General features: G+C 43.9%; 1 protein-coding gene across 3 annotated transcripts; it reads left to right on the top strand.

Moving 5' to 3' along the window:
* The first annotated feature begins 477 nt into the window (after positions 1 to 477).
* On the top strand, positions 478 to 14,872 carry AMMECR1L (AMMECR1 like). Of its 3 annotated transcripts, none has more exons than XR_008237541.1 (7): positions 478 to 784; positions 3,269 to 3,713; positions 9,081 to 9,191; positions 9,676 to 9,790; positions 10,530 to 11,168; positions 11,600 to 11,696; positions 12,924 to 13,065. XR_008237541.1 is itself a non-coding variant. In XM_052803965.1 (7 exons), exons 2-7 carry the CDS (start codon positions 3,307 to 3,309, stop codon positions 13,033 to 13,035), a joined length of 933 nt encoding a protein of 310 aa, XP_052659925.1. In that variant the 5' UTR covers positions 479 to 784; positions 3,269 to 3,306; the 3' UTR covers positions 13,036 to 14,872. The 3 variants fall into 3 exon arrangements, 2 of the variants coding, with proteins under 2 accessions (XP_052659925.1, XP_052659926.1); XM_052803965.1 differs by having other exon boundaries at positions 479 to 784; positions 10,530 to 10,620; positions 12,924 to 14,872; XM_052803966.1 differs by lacking the exon at positions 478 to 784 and adding an exon at positions 1,015 to 1,031 and having other exon boundaries at positions 10,530 to 10,620; positions 12,924 to 14,872.
* The last annotated feature ends 1,443 nt before the right edge of the window (positions 14,873 to 16,315 follow it).

Here is a 16,315-nt window from a genome sequence, read left to right as displayed (position 1 = left end):
TGCCCCGCCCCCGGCGCGGCGGGACGGACCAAGGCCCCCAGGCCGCGGGGGAGGATTGGCGGGGGCGGTAGGCTAGTGCGGAGGGTCTCCCCGCCCCCAGCCACAGAATGGATGTTTCCGCCCGCGCGCCCCTCCTCTGGAGTGCCGTCGCAGCGCCTGCTGGCCAATGGGAGAGCGGCGCCCTCGCCACGTGAGCGTGTCTTCCCCCCCGCTCCCCCCTCCCGGACAGCGCGCAGCCGGGGGCGGGGGAACCCCGCGGGCGAGTGGCCCCTCCCGCCCCCGAGACTGTTTGTCCTCGCACGTGCTGCCGGTCACGTGACGAGGAGGGAACCCGGCCCCGCGGGTCCCCCGACCGGGAGCGGAAGTCCCCGGTATCTATGGTTCCGAGGGGGGCAAGAGCGCCTTTGCTTCTCTATGGTCGCGCTGGCACCGCGGGGCCGACGGGAGGCTGGCGGACTATGTACATTTTTTCCCTCATTACCTCACGAGCAGGGAGGAGGCTGCCGGGATAGCGGAGGACCTTCCCTCGGCCTCGCTCCAGTCCTCCAGCTCCCCTTGCTGCCCGGCGGCCCCGGGAAGCCCGGCTCCCGGCCCAGCCGCGGCGGGAACTGTCCCCCTCCCTCCCTCCCTCCCCCCGCCCGCCGGGCCCGCTTCTCTGAGGAGCCTCGCCCAGGCCCATGGCTCCATGAGGCGGGAGAAGGAGGAGGCGGCGGCGGGGCAGCGGCGGCGGCGGCTGGGCTGAGGCGGAGGAGAAGCCGCGTCCGGCCCGGGACGGGTGCAGGAGGTGGGCGAGCCCGGGGAGGGGGGAGGCGCCGGCGTCCCGCCCGCTCCGGCGGCAGGGAAGGGGTCAACGGGGCTGGGGGGGGGGGTGGGGGCTCGCGCCCCCTGGCGGCGGCGGTTCTGCCCCACTGGGGGCGGGCCGGGCCGAGGTGCGGGGGGGCTGCGGGGGCGTCCCGGGCCCCGTCCCCCTCCTCCCCCCCCCCGGACGCTGCCGGCGGGGCTGGCGGAACCCCCGGAAACGCCGCCGGAAAGTTTGTGTCCGAGCGCGCGGGGCTCGTCCGGCGCCGCGGCGGGACCGAGGGGAGGGGAGTGAAACGGCGGGGCCTGCCGGCCCCTGTGCTCGGCGGGGGGGAGGGGGCGCGGGGCCGCCCCGGGAGCGGGGGCAGCCTTCCGCCCGCCGTGCGCCGGGTCGGGCGTTGCCGTTGGGGAGCGCGGGCGGCACCCCCCGCCCGCCCGCCGGCGGGGGAGAGGAACGGGGCGCTGCGGGTCCGGTCGGGAAGTAGCGGGCTGAGGCCCTCGGCGGGGTCAGCGTCTCGGCGGAGTCAGCGTCTCGGCGGGTCGGCGTTTGCCGCTGAAGCGCGTCGTTTCCTGCAGAAGTTGCTCCCGTGGGGAGGGGGAGCTCGGAGACGAGAGCCCGGCGAAGGCCTCCCGCGGCGGGGAAAGGGTGCCCTTCGCTGGAGCCGGCCGGGGATCGGTGCGGCCGCCTTTGTTAGGCCCCTTCTGCCTGCTGCGAAGGATGATAATGGGAGAAGACTTCTTTTCTGCCCCCTGCCACGTCTGCAGTTTAAAATGAGGAGTTAACGGTTTCAAATAAATAAATAAATTCCGGCCCCCCCTCCCCCCGTAAATGCAGCTAGTCTCCGGTTGTAACTTGGAAAGGCTCTTCTATCCCAGCAGCTTCACTGAGCCGTAGTAGCATAACTTTTCATAGGCACTGAAAACAATTACATGTTCACTTTGTCAAAGTTATGCTTTTGTTTTTCCTGTGGGTTTGTTGGGTTTGGGGTTTTTTATTACAAAGGTAGAGATCAAAGGAGAAAGGATAATTTTCATTAGGTCTTGTAAATTGTTCCTTATGCAGATTATCTTTCTAAAACCTTGAGGTAAGGATTCCTAAACTGCAAGCGTATGTGTTTTGTGTTGAGAGGCACATCTCTCAACATGTCTTACAGCAGTTCTGGTTCAGTTCGGTTCTTATGATGGCCAATGAAACTTCATGGATGAAGTTCGCATTGTTTGCACGTGCAGGGAAGGAAGGGAGTTGTCACACCACAAATTTCAGCGCCTGCCACTCCCCACCCTGTTCTGTGTATGTGCTGTCGGTTCACCCATCAGTTGAATACTTGCAAGAGCTGGAGGGCTGCTCTGGTGGTTAAAGTAGTAGCCTGCTACTCACAAGAGCTGAGTGTGACTTCCAGTTCTCCGTGGTGTTCTCTGTGACTTCGGTCGCTGTGCTTTTTAGCCCCATTTGATAGATGGGGAACTGTTTTTCCCTCCCTTTGTGTGTTTAGATCTCATGGCGATGATGGTATTACACCTATTTAAGTTCCTGCCCTTGACATGGGGTCCTTGCCTATCATCTTCGTTCATTTTTGTCTGCATAGGTTTTCCTCCCTGTATTTGTTCCACCTCGTCTTGTGATGCAAGAGCTAGCGTTCTCTTCTTTGCAAGCAAAACGCTGTTCTGGGGTTTTTTTAATACCATATCTGTTTCCTGCCGTTATTGCTTCCCTCTGTTCAGGCTGTGCACGGTCTTCAGCTCTTCCTCCCCTGCACATCCTGACTGTACGCCCTACGTGTTTACTTACAAGCACTATTGATTCACCTAATCCTGGAGAGTAAATGCAGATTCTAGTTCATGGGGTCTGGAAAATAGTCTGTTGTTTAGAAAATGGTGGTTCAATGCTTGTATGTTCTCTTTGTGTCTTCCTTAGGCTAGCACTAAATCAAGGGCAGCACCCCTGGGAGTCCAACCCTGAAGGTGTCATTCGGAGTTGTCGCTCTTCTGTTAAGAATAGGGAAGGGAAATGCACTTGTGGTTTTTCAATAGCTTGTTTGCCATTGGTGCAGGCATTGACCAAGGGGGAACGGGTAATCCGGAAAAGCAGCGGATGGGGTATATCTGTAGTCCAAAGTATTTTTGTCTTTTTTTCTTCTGTTCTCCCACAGTTTCATTCCCTTTATGGGAAGGCTGGTTATGGGTTTTTTTTGTGATGAGCCGCCTATTACAGTGTTCAGTACACTTTAAAAGTGTGTTTTCATGCACATTGTGTACACACTCTTTCAGTTTATGTGTAAAAACACCCATTCCGCTTGCTGAACTGGTTTTAGTTCTGTACTTAGCTGGGCGTTGTGAGGGTTTTCTTCCTCTTTTTGTTGCAGAAGCAAACCTCTCTGACACTTTAGCAGAAGCAAGGAAGCAGCTGTTGGTTTTTCACCTGTAACTGTTTTGTGTATTGCTTTTTTTTTTTTCACCCCCTCCTTGCCAGGGTTCTGCAGTGTTCCAGGCAGCGAGTTTTGAAGCAGGATGGGAAAAAGACGCTGTGTTCCTCCACTTGAGCCCAAGCTGGCAGCTGGCTGTTGTGGGGTAAAGAAGCCCAAATTGTCTGGGAGTGGAACGCACAGTCATGGGAATCAGGCCACAACTGTACCAGGCTCCAGTTCAGGTCCTCTTCAGAACCACCAGCATACAGACGGGAATAATGGAAGGGAGAACGTATCTGACTTGACTTTGGGCCCAGGAAATTCCCCAATTACTCGAATGAATCCCACTTCAGGAGCTCTGAGCCCACTTACTCGGCCCAATGGAACTGCCAACAGCACCAAGAACCTGGTGGTGACAGCGGAGATGTGCTGCTACTGCTTTGATGTACTCTACTGTCATCTCTATGGTTTCCCTCAGCCACGACTTCCTCGATTTACCAATGACCCCTAGTGAGTAAATCCATGTGCGGGAGGAAGGCTGAGAAACCAGCATCCAGAGCTGTGGTTTGGTTGGGGAGGGATGAAGGCTTTCCTCTGGAAAATGGGAAAGCTGGTATGCAGGGAGGAAGGGGGGTGTTCTGCTGCTTACTTTGTCTACCAGAAACAAAAAATGATGCACTGTAAGTGCACAAAAAGAGTAAAAACACTCTGTTACGGTTGTTGGTGGAGATGAGTGGAGCTTTGAAGAGTGGCCTTCAAGGGAGAACATGCTTAGCCCTACAGAAAGAGAGTTAGGCAAAATACGAGGAAGTGTGGTAGTTCTTCATCAGCTCACAAGTCTGATGTGTTGTGTGAGATGTTGCATACTTTATTGAGGAGTGCAAACCCACTTCATGATAACAATCTGTTAAAGTTTGCTCCCTTCTTCGTAAATAGATTCCTCTGCAAAAAATTAACTGCACTGTGCCTCCCATAAAATTGTGCTAAAAGAATGAGTGAAACTGACATTAGAGTTTTCAGAAAACAGTAAAATAATGTCATTAATTTGAAGAGGATCCTGCTTCTAATGTCAGGCACTAACTTGGTGAAGGGACAAGGGGAGAGATTTCCTTCTGTGAAGCAAATGGAAAGGGAATAAAGAAGTTGAAACAAGTTCCCGTCTCATCCTGAAACAAATGCTGAGCTAGTAAGAATTGGACAAGGACACTTACAACAGTGTTCAGCTGTCCAAGTTAACGGGTTTAGCAGGGAGGGGAACCAAAAATTTGCCAGTTGTAGAACTGAAAAACTGTGTTGTGGAGATAGTGCTAGTTGGGCAATATGGGGAGAAATGGAGAGTTAACTTTCAAGGACGATACCAAGGTTAAGAAGAAAGGAGGTGTGTATTAGAAGAAGTGAGGAGAAGGATTTATGAAGGTATTTTGCTTTGGTGAGATTTAGCTGATGTTTATCTGAAGGTTGAATGCGTAGGTGTGGAAATGTTAATGTTATTAAAATGTTTGGTGGAAGAATTATATAGGAAAGATCAATGACAGATACACCTTCTGACGCTTCTCCAGGGGCCACCTCCAGAACAATAGATAAAATAAAAAGTTGTTGACATCCTTAATTTAAGTTAATGAATTTTAAATTGATGTAAAGGAACAATGGCTAAAACAGGTCAAGGACTTTTTCCGTGTGTTAAATGTCTCCCCACCTTATTGGCTGTCAGCGTAGATGTAGGTTGTGCTTCCATGCAGTTATTATCCGAGCAGGATTATGGATGCATGTTCTGAATGCTACCGCAGGCTAAGCTGTTTAATATTGTAAATACAAGTGAATGGAGAAATACTCTGGACTAGAATATAGAATAGTTCCATGGATGCCCCAAACTGAAATATTTCTGCTGTTGTTTCTCATGCCTAAGCTAAGTAGGCTCCTTTTACAAAATGATACATTAGTGTGCTTATTATTTTGTCACTTGAAATAAAAAAGGGGTTTTTTGTTGTTGTTCTGTTCTTAAGTCAATAAGAGAGATTATTTTATACAGATTCATTATTTTGGCATTAAAGGAGATTTCTAGCTGGATTTTGTTGCTGTTTCGGTTGACTAGTTTCAAAGGGGTGTTCTTTCAGGAATCTCAGCTGTTTGAATTTTGTGCCCAAATTTGAAAAGTTAAAAATCATTCATTGGGCATTTCTGTGCTGATAATTTAAAAGTCTTAGATCAGCATTCCAAAGCAAAACCGGCTCTTCTCTTTTCTTCCCCACCCCAGGCAAATGTCTACCTGAATTTTCTTGTGTTTCAGCATTTATGCGTGTTGCTTCTAGTAAATAGTTGTATGTACCCCAGGGAAAAGCATGGGGTTTGCTTTCTTGTAGAGCAGTACACAGGGATGATCTGTCACACTTGAGACAGTAATGTAATGAACTTCAAGCCAACTGTTATCAAATATAAGAGTAAGCAAAGTGAAAATACATAAATGATTTGCATTATTGTCCTTTGTAATGTAGTTGATGTCAATGTAAGAGATCTTTGAACAAAACAAAGGTATATACCAGAAGTCTCTCTGGACAGACAGAAAAGAGACTGTTGATGGAAGGAATAGAAAGATGCACAGGTTTGTCCCAATCTATTTCTCAGATAACATATCTTTTAAATTGGTGCTGAACTCTAATATAAAGATAGAAGTAGTCATGAAGGTCAGTATTCTGCATAAACAGGGTAATAACATAAAAGTTACAGGGTTATGACTTGAAAACCACAGTGAATTCCAATTACCAACTTGAGAGGATATGCACATGGGCAACAATCTTCAGGGGAGTTACGGAGCTGGTAGATACCTGTGGAGTAAAGGAACCTTACACCCATGTTAGCAATGATGTTCACAAATCAATGTAGAGAAGGTGGCATTGCAAGACTTGTAGTTGTGTCTGAATTAACTTGGTAAATGAAGAAAATATCCCCTTTGCTATTCAGGTTACTGAAAACATTACAATTTTTAGCCTGTATGGCATGCAAATTGTTAATTAGTTCCTTCTTCCAATTTTGTACTTCAGTCTTTGATTTTTTTTTTTTTTTTAATAATAGTAGGTATTACAAACTGGTACTAAAACTACACCATGCAAGTTTCTAGTTGCCATGCAAGACAAATAAGATACTTGCATCATAAAATCTGTACTGTAACAGGTTTTTTCCTATTACAAGTTATAGTTTGTTCAAATCAGAATTTATTTTGCTACTTTAAAATTCCCTTTGTAGTTGCAATTGGAAAAGCTAGTTTTTAGTTGCTGAAATTCCCCTCACCCTAGCAAACCCTCGTCAAACTCACCCACGTAGGATGCTGTGGCTGGGGGAGAAATGGTTCCCATAATCTGCTGAGCATATGACTGCAAAGTAATGGTAAGTGCTGTTGGGTGAACATGGGCAAAAGATTGTTGTGACTTTTCTCAGTACATCTGGGAAATACACTGTTCAAGGAGGGGCTATGGAACAATTAACTTATTGTCAGCTGCACCTGCAGTTTGCTAAGTGCATTTATTCTTCAGATACAGAAACAATGTCTTTTCTACAGTGAAAAACTTTATAATGGTGAAATTTTGTGTACTTGCACAAAATCATATATCTTTTTTTTATGCCTCCGTTGTTATGACCATGGTGAAAAATTGTTTAGAATGTGCTTTAAGATATTTTTTAAAATATGACAGCCTTCTGAGTGTAATTATCCTGTCCTTTCTGGTAATACCTCTTCTATTATAGATGCAGAAAGCTGTGTCGCAGCTCAGTGGAAGCTTTTTTTTTTTTTTTTTTCCTTTCCTTTGGAAGGGGAAAGAGGTGAATTGGAAATGTGAACCTGTAATTTGAATTGAAGAAGAGAAGGAACTTAGATTTGTCAGTGGTGCTTTTCATTTTCTCCCTTCCCTTTTCTGTTTGGGGTGAGTGTCACATGGGCTAAGTAATGGTTTCAAAATTTTAATTAGATTAAGCTAAATTTCCACTGAGCTTGTGACAGTAATGTTTCTCAGGAATCTCCTTTGTAAGTTTAGTATCTTCTTTGGTAAGCTTTCTAATGTATTTTCTTACACTCTGTTTCTATTTTCTGTTTCAACATACAATAGCTAGATGAAAGTGTAGAGGAATGACACCCTGCAAGTGCCTTGAAAACTTTTGTTGGAAAACTAGAACAGTAAATCATCTGTCTTGGTTGAGCAACCATAAGGTGGCTGATGGTTGTGGAAGAATGTTTCCCATTCCTCTGTGGGCAAAGTTCCCCTTCACAATTATCCCTTAAAGGCTATATGCTATTTTGGGTAGTACTTCTGCTGTTGGTCACAGCTGGTAACTAGATACTGAATGATGGATTTATGTTGTGATAGAGTTTTTTAATTCCTTTGTTGCTCTGAGGAACATCACTGGGCGTTGCTTTATCACTACAGTTTAAATTATGTTCTAATTAGACATAAGAAGCTCTGTTGCATGTACTTGAGAAATCATTCACACTCCATGCTGGTTGTGTTGTCCAAACAGCATTTCTTAGTATTTTTTGTAATGTTTGCTGCAAAGATACATTGCTTACAAGAGCTTCAAGAGTTTGAGGAAAGCAAGTGTCTAAGCTCTGTTGTAGAACCAGTTACTCTGTCTTCATGTTTTAGAACTCCTGTCAATGTTTGTTTAATCTCAGAAAATTATTTTCTTAACCCTGCATGTTTTCTATCATATTACTTATCTTTTAAAGTTTGATAGAAATCCACAGACTGATGTTTGGAATCACTGATGACTAACTTTGTTATTTATGCTTGGGTTCAAAGCGACCACATCTTGTATTCAGTACTCTGTAATCTGAAAAAGTAAGATCATTCGTCCTGTTGTTATAATTAGATCAGCATCATCAGTTGCCTTGCAAAATTTTCCAGATGTTCGGACATTCTTGTAGAGCTGCAGCCACCGCTGTCCTTCCTTTACTGTTTCTCTTTACAGCCGTTTGCAATTTCACTCACTTCTGTAGAAATGAAGTTTTTACATTTAATATTTGCAGTCATCTTTACCCATCTACCTCTTCACGGAGCTCTTCTCAGTACTGTTGCTCTGAAATTCTTGTTGTTTGAGGCTTAATCATGGCTTCTAGTTTAACAGATTGAAATGAGCCTGCTGAATTTGAGAATCTACTGTTATGCCTGTAACTTCATGATAGTAGACAGGAAAATGGAAATCCATGTGATGTTTGAGTAGGAACAGTATAGTGATTTAGATATGTGTAAATATGAATCAAATGTAAGGTAAGCAAAAGATGTGAACATAAACTGTTTGAGCACTAGGGATGGACCCAGAAGTCAGATCCTCACAGAAATAACAGGGAAAAAACCCTAGGCTTGCTTTTTATTCCTTTAAAAAAAAAAGAAAAGCTTTTATCGCAAACCTGAATTATAGATGATTTGCAGAATGCTTGGGGATCTTTCAGGTTCAATGGTACTATAAATAAGTAATCTTATTTGCTTCACCTATATTAATTTTTATATGGGTTGTCATGTAAACTAGTGGATGCTACTAAGTGAGGCCGTTACTCACAGAGGTAATTAGTGGGGTCAAATAACCATATCACTCATTAGAAGACAGCGCAGAGTCTGGCCAGGAAGGTGTCAGTGGAGGGCTTACAGAGTACTGGTGGAGAGAAAGAAGTATGCTGAAAAGGTGGGGGGATGTTGGGCTTTTGCATTTGGGGCTGTGTGGGGGTGGGGTTTTATTATTGCTGGATAGCAGGTGAGAAAACATGCCTGTTGGTGTTTATTAGAGGGAAAGAAAGCAAGTGCATGCATACGTGCTTTTTTACACCTTCTTGGTCTCCCCTTAGCCAGCAAATATCTCTAGATGCTGGAGTATTTCTCTTTTTTGCCTTTTCAGTCCACTCTTTGTGACGTGGAAGACGGGGCGAGACAAGCGGCTTCGTGGCTGCATTGGGACCTTTTCAGCCATGAATCTTCACTCAGGACTCAGGGAATATACATTAACCAGGTAATCATGTTGAATATGAAATAAATCTGAAATTTGTTTAATTTGCTGAAAATTTATAAGGATTCAAGGTTAAGGTGTTGGATCGACATAGTTCAATTTAATATGTCTCACGATAAAATAAACCTGAGAAATGTATGATAGTTAGGGTGAGGTAATATATCAGGATTTAGTGGAACATCTTTGCAACAGGTGAATTTTGGTTGACATTTTAAGGCTAATGTCGAATCTGTCTTGCATACCAACAGTTTTGACATCTTGTGTAGCACATAATTTCTCTCAAACTGCAGTAAGTGGAGGACAGCATCAGGAAGCTTGTACTAGTGTTTGCTTATTACAGTTCATTAGATTAGGAAGAGATGCAAATCACTTCCTCAGCAGCAGCAAAGAGAAACGTTTCATGGAGGCCTAATCAAAAAGGGAATAACTGAGCATCTGACACTAATTTGGTGCTTGTATTAGGCAATATATCTTCTCTTTTCTTTAGTGCACTTAAGGATAGCCGATTTCCCCCCCTGACCCGCGAGGAGCTGCCCAAACTCTTCTGCTCTGTCTCCCTCCTCACTAACTTTGAGGATGCCAGTGACTACCTGGACTGGGAGGTGAGAACAGGTGCATTTGGAACTCTGCATCACTCTCTCGTTCCGTTCGGGTTCGGGTTAGTACATGGTGATGTGTCTCCTTCATTATAGGGGTGTATGGGGATAGAAGAAACTGGGAATAGAAGAAATGGGGCTGGAAAACTAGAAGGGAGGAAGAGGATGGGCTAGCAGTATGCTTTTGGTTGGGAGGGGATTTGAATGGGAATGAGAGAAACATGAAGTGTTTTATCAGTTTAGCCCAACAGGAGATGGGTATAAATACATATATAAAAACCTGGGAAGTATTTTGATGCTGTGAATAGAAACTGGGAATAAAAAGCAGTAAAGACTGAAGATATTGATAATTTTTTAGGACCTTGTACATGGAATTGTATTTAGTTCAAGGATTAAATAGACTTTGTGATTGGGCTATTTTAGGCATGACTCTTGTGTAGAGATCTTGTCTGTCTTGCCCAACATAAAACTGTCGGACTTCTGACAAGACTTACTTCAGGAGAAGTGGCAAGGAGATGGGTTAGGCTTGTCTGGGAGAGGTGGCAGAAGTCCTTTATGCTGCTAAGAGAGCTACTTGTGAGACCTGCCTGGCAAGGACAGAGAGTGGTGAAGAGAATGTACTTATCCAAGCAAAAGCCAAACTGGCCAGAGAGAGAGGGATACACAGTGTTGTGGGAATGACAACTTGATCGTGGACTCAGTGCTAGCAAACACCTCTTATTTGGCTATTCATTTCCATCTATAGGTTGGGATCCATGGGATCAGAATAGAATTCATCAATGAGAAAGGTGTCAAACGCACAGCCACGTATTTACCTGAGGTTGCTAAGGAACAAGGTGGGTTTGAGATGGCAGCCAAACATGTCAACACATTATGTCACAGAATTGGGTAACATACATCTATGGATTTTGGGTTTGGATTGCAATGCTATCCTCATAATAGTGCCATGGAGCCACCAGGCTTAAACTGGATAACTTGACACCTGATACAGCTGCTGCTGGGTTTTCATCTGGCCTTTCTCTCATCCCACATCTGTGCACAGTTGTATCTTAGTGTAAAAATGTTTTAGGGCTTAAGAAATAGAGGATCTCAAAGTATGGATCTTCCAGCTTCATTCAGCGTTGCATCTTTCCTCTTCTATGTTTCTCCCACCAACTAGGATAACTGCAGGCTGCACAGCACCAACAGGAGAGTCCCTTTCCTCCTCATTCTTGCTAAAGTAGCATCCTCCAGATGAGGGCAGGAAACAGGGCCCCTCTGGAGCACACTTCCCACTCAAATATAGTAGCGGTCACCATGGTAACTGCTCAAAATATTGCCTCCTTTCCTCCACCTAGCAGAGTGGAGTGGTCGCATCCTCCTGGCTCTGGGGCAAAAGACTAAGGTAGGAATTTTAACTCTGATCTCTCACATAGCAGTGCACTGTGCTATCACTAGAGCATCAGATTGATCCCAATTTGTCTATTAAAGAGCTAAGTATTGTCTTATTTTAAGGCTTAGAGAGCTAAACTTGAGTGGTACGTGATAAAACAGTTTGGGGTCCCTGCAACAGAAGCAAGGCACAGACCTTTGTAAGAAGAGACGTCATATGGAATTACTGGTTTTAGACCAGTTCCAGTATGAGTTAAAAGGGGTTGGCATGTGCAGACAGTGTGAATGCATAAGGTCATGTATGTCCAGTTCAACACTGGTATTTCTAAAGTTCAGTTTCCTGTTTAGTCGTTTGCTTTTCTAGAGGCCTTTTAATGCATCTCTTATCTTTTTGAAACATTGTTTTTATATTGAAAAATTTCCCTTGCTTCTATTTTTCAATAGACTGGGATCAGATCCAGACCATAGACTCCTTACTCAGGAAAGGTGGCTTTAAGGCTCCGATTACCAATGATTTTAGGAAAACGATTAAACTCACCAGGTAAGTCGATATATTTGTCATCTTTTAATTTTACGTTATAGTGGTTTGTGGGTAATTTAAAGTATTTGTGCTTGATGTAATTCTTCATGCCCCTTTCAGCTGAGAGATGTAGTCTGAAAGACAAAATCATAAATGCCACATGTTAGGCATATAATGTATATGGAATGAAGCACAATATGTTTTGTCCATGCAGGATTGAAGTTAGCATTTTCTAAGAGAAGTGCCACTGGTTTTAATATCATCCATATGAAGAATCAAAAGAAGCAGAACCTTTGAAAGTTAAAAAGGTTGATTTTTCTGTATCTTTACAATGGAATTCCTTTTCTCGGTGTGCTCATCTGTGGATGGTGTAGCTATTTGGAGGTGACAGCTGTCTTAAAACCAAACCACACTCAAATTTGGCTGGTTTTCAGAATTCGCTTGCTTTTCTATACCCCCAGCTGTCCTATTGGCTTCAGCTTTCTTTATGTTAGTAGAAATTGGGACATTCTGGTTTTGTATAGGAACACTAATTTATCAGGTCGTTCCTTACCTCTGGAGAAATGAGGTGGGTATGCAGGGTTTTTTCTAAGAGGAGAGGACAGGATGGTGGTTTTCATTAAAAACTGGTGTAACATGGACTTAGTGCAATTCACAACCACTTTGAAGTTATCTGTTGTGTAGCATGCTTTAGAAGCACCTGGAAATCTCTGGTCTCTCAGAAGGGACTTCATGTTTTATGAATTCTGATCATATGACATGAACTAAGTCACATATGCTATAATAAACCTTCCTTAACCCAACTCTACATCATTTTCTTTCACTAGCCTTTCAAATGTGAAGATAACCACAATAATAAATAATAGTGAAATACTGGTTATTTAGTCTCTGAAACTGAGTCGTCTTCCAGCAAACTTTTCATGCTCTTTTTTTCCCACAGCAAGTGGATAAAAAGAATACAAATTGGATCATTTGTTTCCTGTGTGCTACTTCAGGAGTCCCCTTAATTATGATTGCCTTGAATAGGGCTCAACTTTTGGGACATTGAAGCTAATTCAAGCTTAGATGGGTTATTCAGACTACTGCATGAGGCAGTATCAAAGAAAGTAGATTTTGAAGTTAGTGGGTTCCTCTTGGTTGTTATTGGCTGCAAGCTAACAGGTGATCTGGGATGAATGTTTTTATGTCTAAGGCCCTTCATATTGCATAGTCTGTTTACATTATTTTTTTCTCACGCTGTTCCCATAGGTACCGCAGTGAGAAGGTGACAATCAGTTATGCAGAATACATGGCTTCCCGTCAACATTGTTTCCAGAATGGCACTCTTCATGCCCCTCCCCTCTACAATCATTACTCCTGACACACGGCTGCATGACCAGTCCCACTCCCCAGTTGCTGCCAACGGCTATGACATCATTGGGGCAGATGCCTCCTCTTCCTGGTCCAGTTACTTCTACTACTGCACCATTTTATGATGCTAGCTTCCGTTGCCAAGTCTGCCTTCCAGCTGACCTGGGGGGAGGATGAGAGCATGACAGAACTTCAGGGGCCCAAGCCTTATCTCAGCCTTTCCTCCAAACGGGGGTTCAGTTGGATTGGGGCTCCATGCCTACGAACTGTCGTGAGGTGCAGAAGACCTCTGGGAGTGAAAGTGCCACTTTGGACTGATCTGTTCTTGTGTGTTACCGACACTCCAGAAACTTGAGTTGTTTGTTATACAAGCCCCCCAGATCAAGTAGGAGCATTCCCCTGGCAGCCTGGGCAACGGAGTCCAACAAAACATTTTTTAGGTTCTTTTTAATTTTTTTTTAACCTCTGGTATCTGTTGTGTACCAAGAGCTGATTGCAGTCCCCCCACGTCACAGGCGGACATTATGATATTGGGGAGGGTTGAACATCTGGATAGCACCCCATCCTCACAGACAGAAAACAAAGATGTGAAAACCTTTGGATGGTATTGCAGATGAATCCATTATTTAAATAAACCCTAGAAGGCTTTAATTATCAGATCCCACTGTAGGTTGGATTCTCTAGAAAGCCTTTTGGTTTACAGTTTTCTGGGTCTTTAGACAGAGCTTTGTAATGTAGCCTGCTATGAAATAGAATGCTGTTATGCCTGTAAGAGAGCAACATGGCACATGCTGTGTATGTGAAGGACAAGGTACTTGAATGTCCCTGGACAGTCTTCTCTGTTACGACCAAGTTTTGTGTCCAAACATTTGTAACTGAGCCCGATTGGATTAGGGATGGGGAGGGATTTGCAGGGCATTGACTGTAGTCATACAAGTGAGACTAGTGACTGAAATTTCTTTAACTTAAGCTAACAGTCTCGGGGACCTTCCTTTTGATAGGACAGCCACTTTCTCTGGTGTGACTACTGATCTTGAGAACTGTGAGTATATTCCAGTTTATAGCAGGCCTATGGAATAGAGCTATGTAGTTTCACTGGTAAGTTATCTTACACAGTTTAGTCATTACCACATTAAGGCAATGAGTGGGGAAACTATTACCCAAACTGTGTGAAACTCACATGCATTCTGTATTTCTTCTCCCATCATTGATGATTACAAGAAATAATCTCTTCTAAGAGGAAGACAAGTTATCCAGTTGTTATTCTGCAGCATCATTGAGGCATGTCATAAACTCTAAATTATGACAGTCTCTCAATGAGGTCACTGGACTCCAAAATATAATTGGAGGGGGCGTGGAGGGGGGTGTTTTGTTTTCCAAGTTTCTGGAGAGTCAACAATGATCAGGAAAGAAAATACAGGTGCATAGCAGAGTAATGGCTATTTGGTTGCATATATATTTAAAGCTTGCTTGTGTGTGGTAATGACAGCTTTTAAAATTGGCCAGTGTTTCAAGCCTGAAATTCTCTCCTGGCATGGCAGGGAACAGGGCTGGTAGAAAGCTCAGAACTGCACGCTGCTGCTCCTTCTGGTCCTAGAGAAGCAAACAGAATTGTGCAGTTTTGCTACATGTTGGTGTAAAGTCTTCCTGCTGGAGGAGAGAGACATGAGGGAAAGGAGGGTGTCCTATTCTGGATAACGGTGCAATATCGACCCAGCTTTCCTCCTGTACTGGGTCATTCTTATCAATTGCCACTTTTCCCTTGTGATGTTGTTGAAAAGCAATTAAAGATTAAGGGTTTGTTTCATGATTTCCTGCTGCTGAGAATAAATTGGTCTTGTTACAAACTCGAGTGGTTTGTAATTACTCTCCCAGGTGCCATCTAGTGATGGGGGAGGGTGGGGTCCCCTCTGGATGTACCATTCACCTTTCAGCTGTCAAACAGTATGATGCATAGGGCTACACTCATTACTGTTCAAGTGTTCTATGTTAGAATTTAAGTTCTAAAAGGTTTAAAAAAAAGCAAAAAAAATGGTGCTAAAACTTCACCCCTGAGCACGCTCAGTGAGACTGGTCATGCAGGCATATAGTGCCAGGCTTTTCAACAATATTGGGTTTTTTTCAAATGTTTGCCCTGTTCTGTGTCTTCAACAGTGTATAGTGTTTTCCTGATTTCATTTTATTTGAACAGGGGATGACTAAGGGGTGGGGTGGGGAGGGTTAGCTGTCATTTTTGAAGAACAGAATTTTAGGATTGAGTGACTTGGTTGGTTTAAGCCTGAAGTGGGCTAGATGGTTTGGGACTGGGGAAGCCTTATCCTCTCCCACTTCCATTTCCCCACTCAGTCTGTTAAAAAACAAACAAACAAAAAAAAAAACAAAAATGCCTCTTAAATATGTACTGTGTTCTTGTCTTGTTGCAGTGAGAAGAGAAGCTAGCAAATCAGTAACACTGGTCTGCTGCCTAAGGAACAGGCCCTCTCAGCTTTAGTCCCACAAGGGTCCAGCTATAAAATCAGTTGAAAAGTATGTCAATAGTTAAGTTAGCTCAGAAGAATATATGACAAGGACAGGTGGTCTCAGGAAATAATCCCATTTCTAGATCATTACATGGCAGCTATGCATAAGGATGAAAGAGCTGAACTAGAAACAAAACGTACTTCAAGTTGCCTCAGGATGGAGACAACCAAAATCAATGACCAATTGATGTAAGAATTTCTCCATGATTACTTGGCTGGGACAGCAGGTTAGAACTACTCCTTCTCAAAGCAACTGTTACCTGGTTTGATCTGGATTTAACTCATCCTTGGAAGCAAGTGCCTTTTGGTCTAGAAGGGCTTATTCTCATGACAACCACAACTGAGAAATAATCTCACTGCAATTATGAATTGTCTTTGTTTTACAGTAACTACAGGAGAATGTCTTTGATCACTGGAGTCTGTCAGTGTTGGAATGTTGCCACTGTGAGGTTCTTAATTTTTTTTTTTTTTTCATAATGTTCAACAGTCAATCTCAACTGAGGCCATTTCAGTTTGAGAATGTTTTATGGTCAAAATATCACATATCTACAATTTATCAGAAAAAAAAAACCTGTAAGAAAATCTAAGAATTCTTTTTAACCTTTGCACAGAATAATTTGTTTTCATAGTACATTAACAAAGATCTGCAATCTTCACTGACTATTAGTGCTGTTTTCTGTTTGTATTCTGGAAACTACATGTTGTTTTGTTGGCGTTTTTTGGTTAATTTATTTCCTTAAAGCGGGAGACCTCTTTTGACCTTCAGTGCAG

The sequence above is a fragment of the Harpia harpyja genome, chromosome 12 (genome assembly GCF_026419915.1).
Source record: "Harpia harpyja isolate bHarHar1 chromosome 12, bHarHar1 primary haplotype, whole genome shotgun sequence".
Taxonomy (NCBI): domain Eukaryota; kingdom Metazoa; phylum Chordata; class Aves; order Accipitriformes; family Accipitridae; genus Harpia; species Harpia harpyja.
This window is presented reverse-complemented; position numbering and strand designations above follow the sequence as displayed.

Bases quoted from the DNA above. Each gene is read 5' to 3' on its own strand.
- AMMECR1L (XM_052803965.1), top strand. From the start codon at position 3,307: ATGGGAAAAAGACGCTGTGTTCCTCCACTTGAGCCCAAGCTGGCAGCT. The intron at 9,791-10,529 runs GTGAGAACAGGT...TTCCATCTATAG, and splicing joins GTGACTACCTGGACTGGGAG to GTTGGGATCCATGGGATCAG. The intron at 10,621-11,599 runs GTGGGTTTGAGA...ATTTTTCAATAG, and splicing joins TGAGGTTGCTAAGGAACAAG to ACTGGGATCAGATCCAGACC.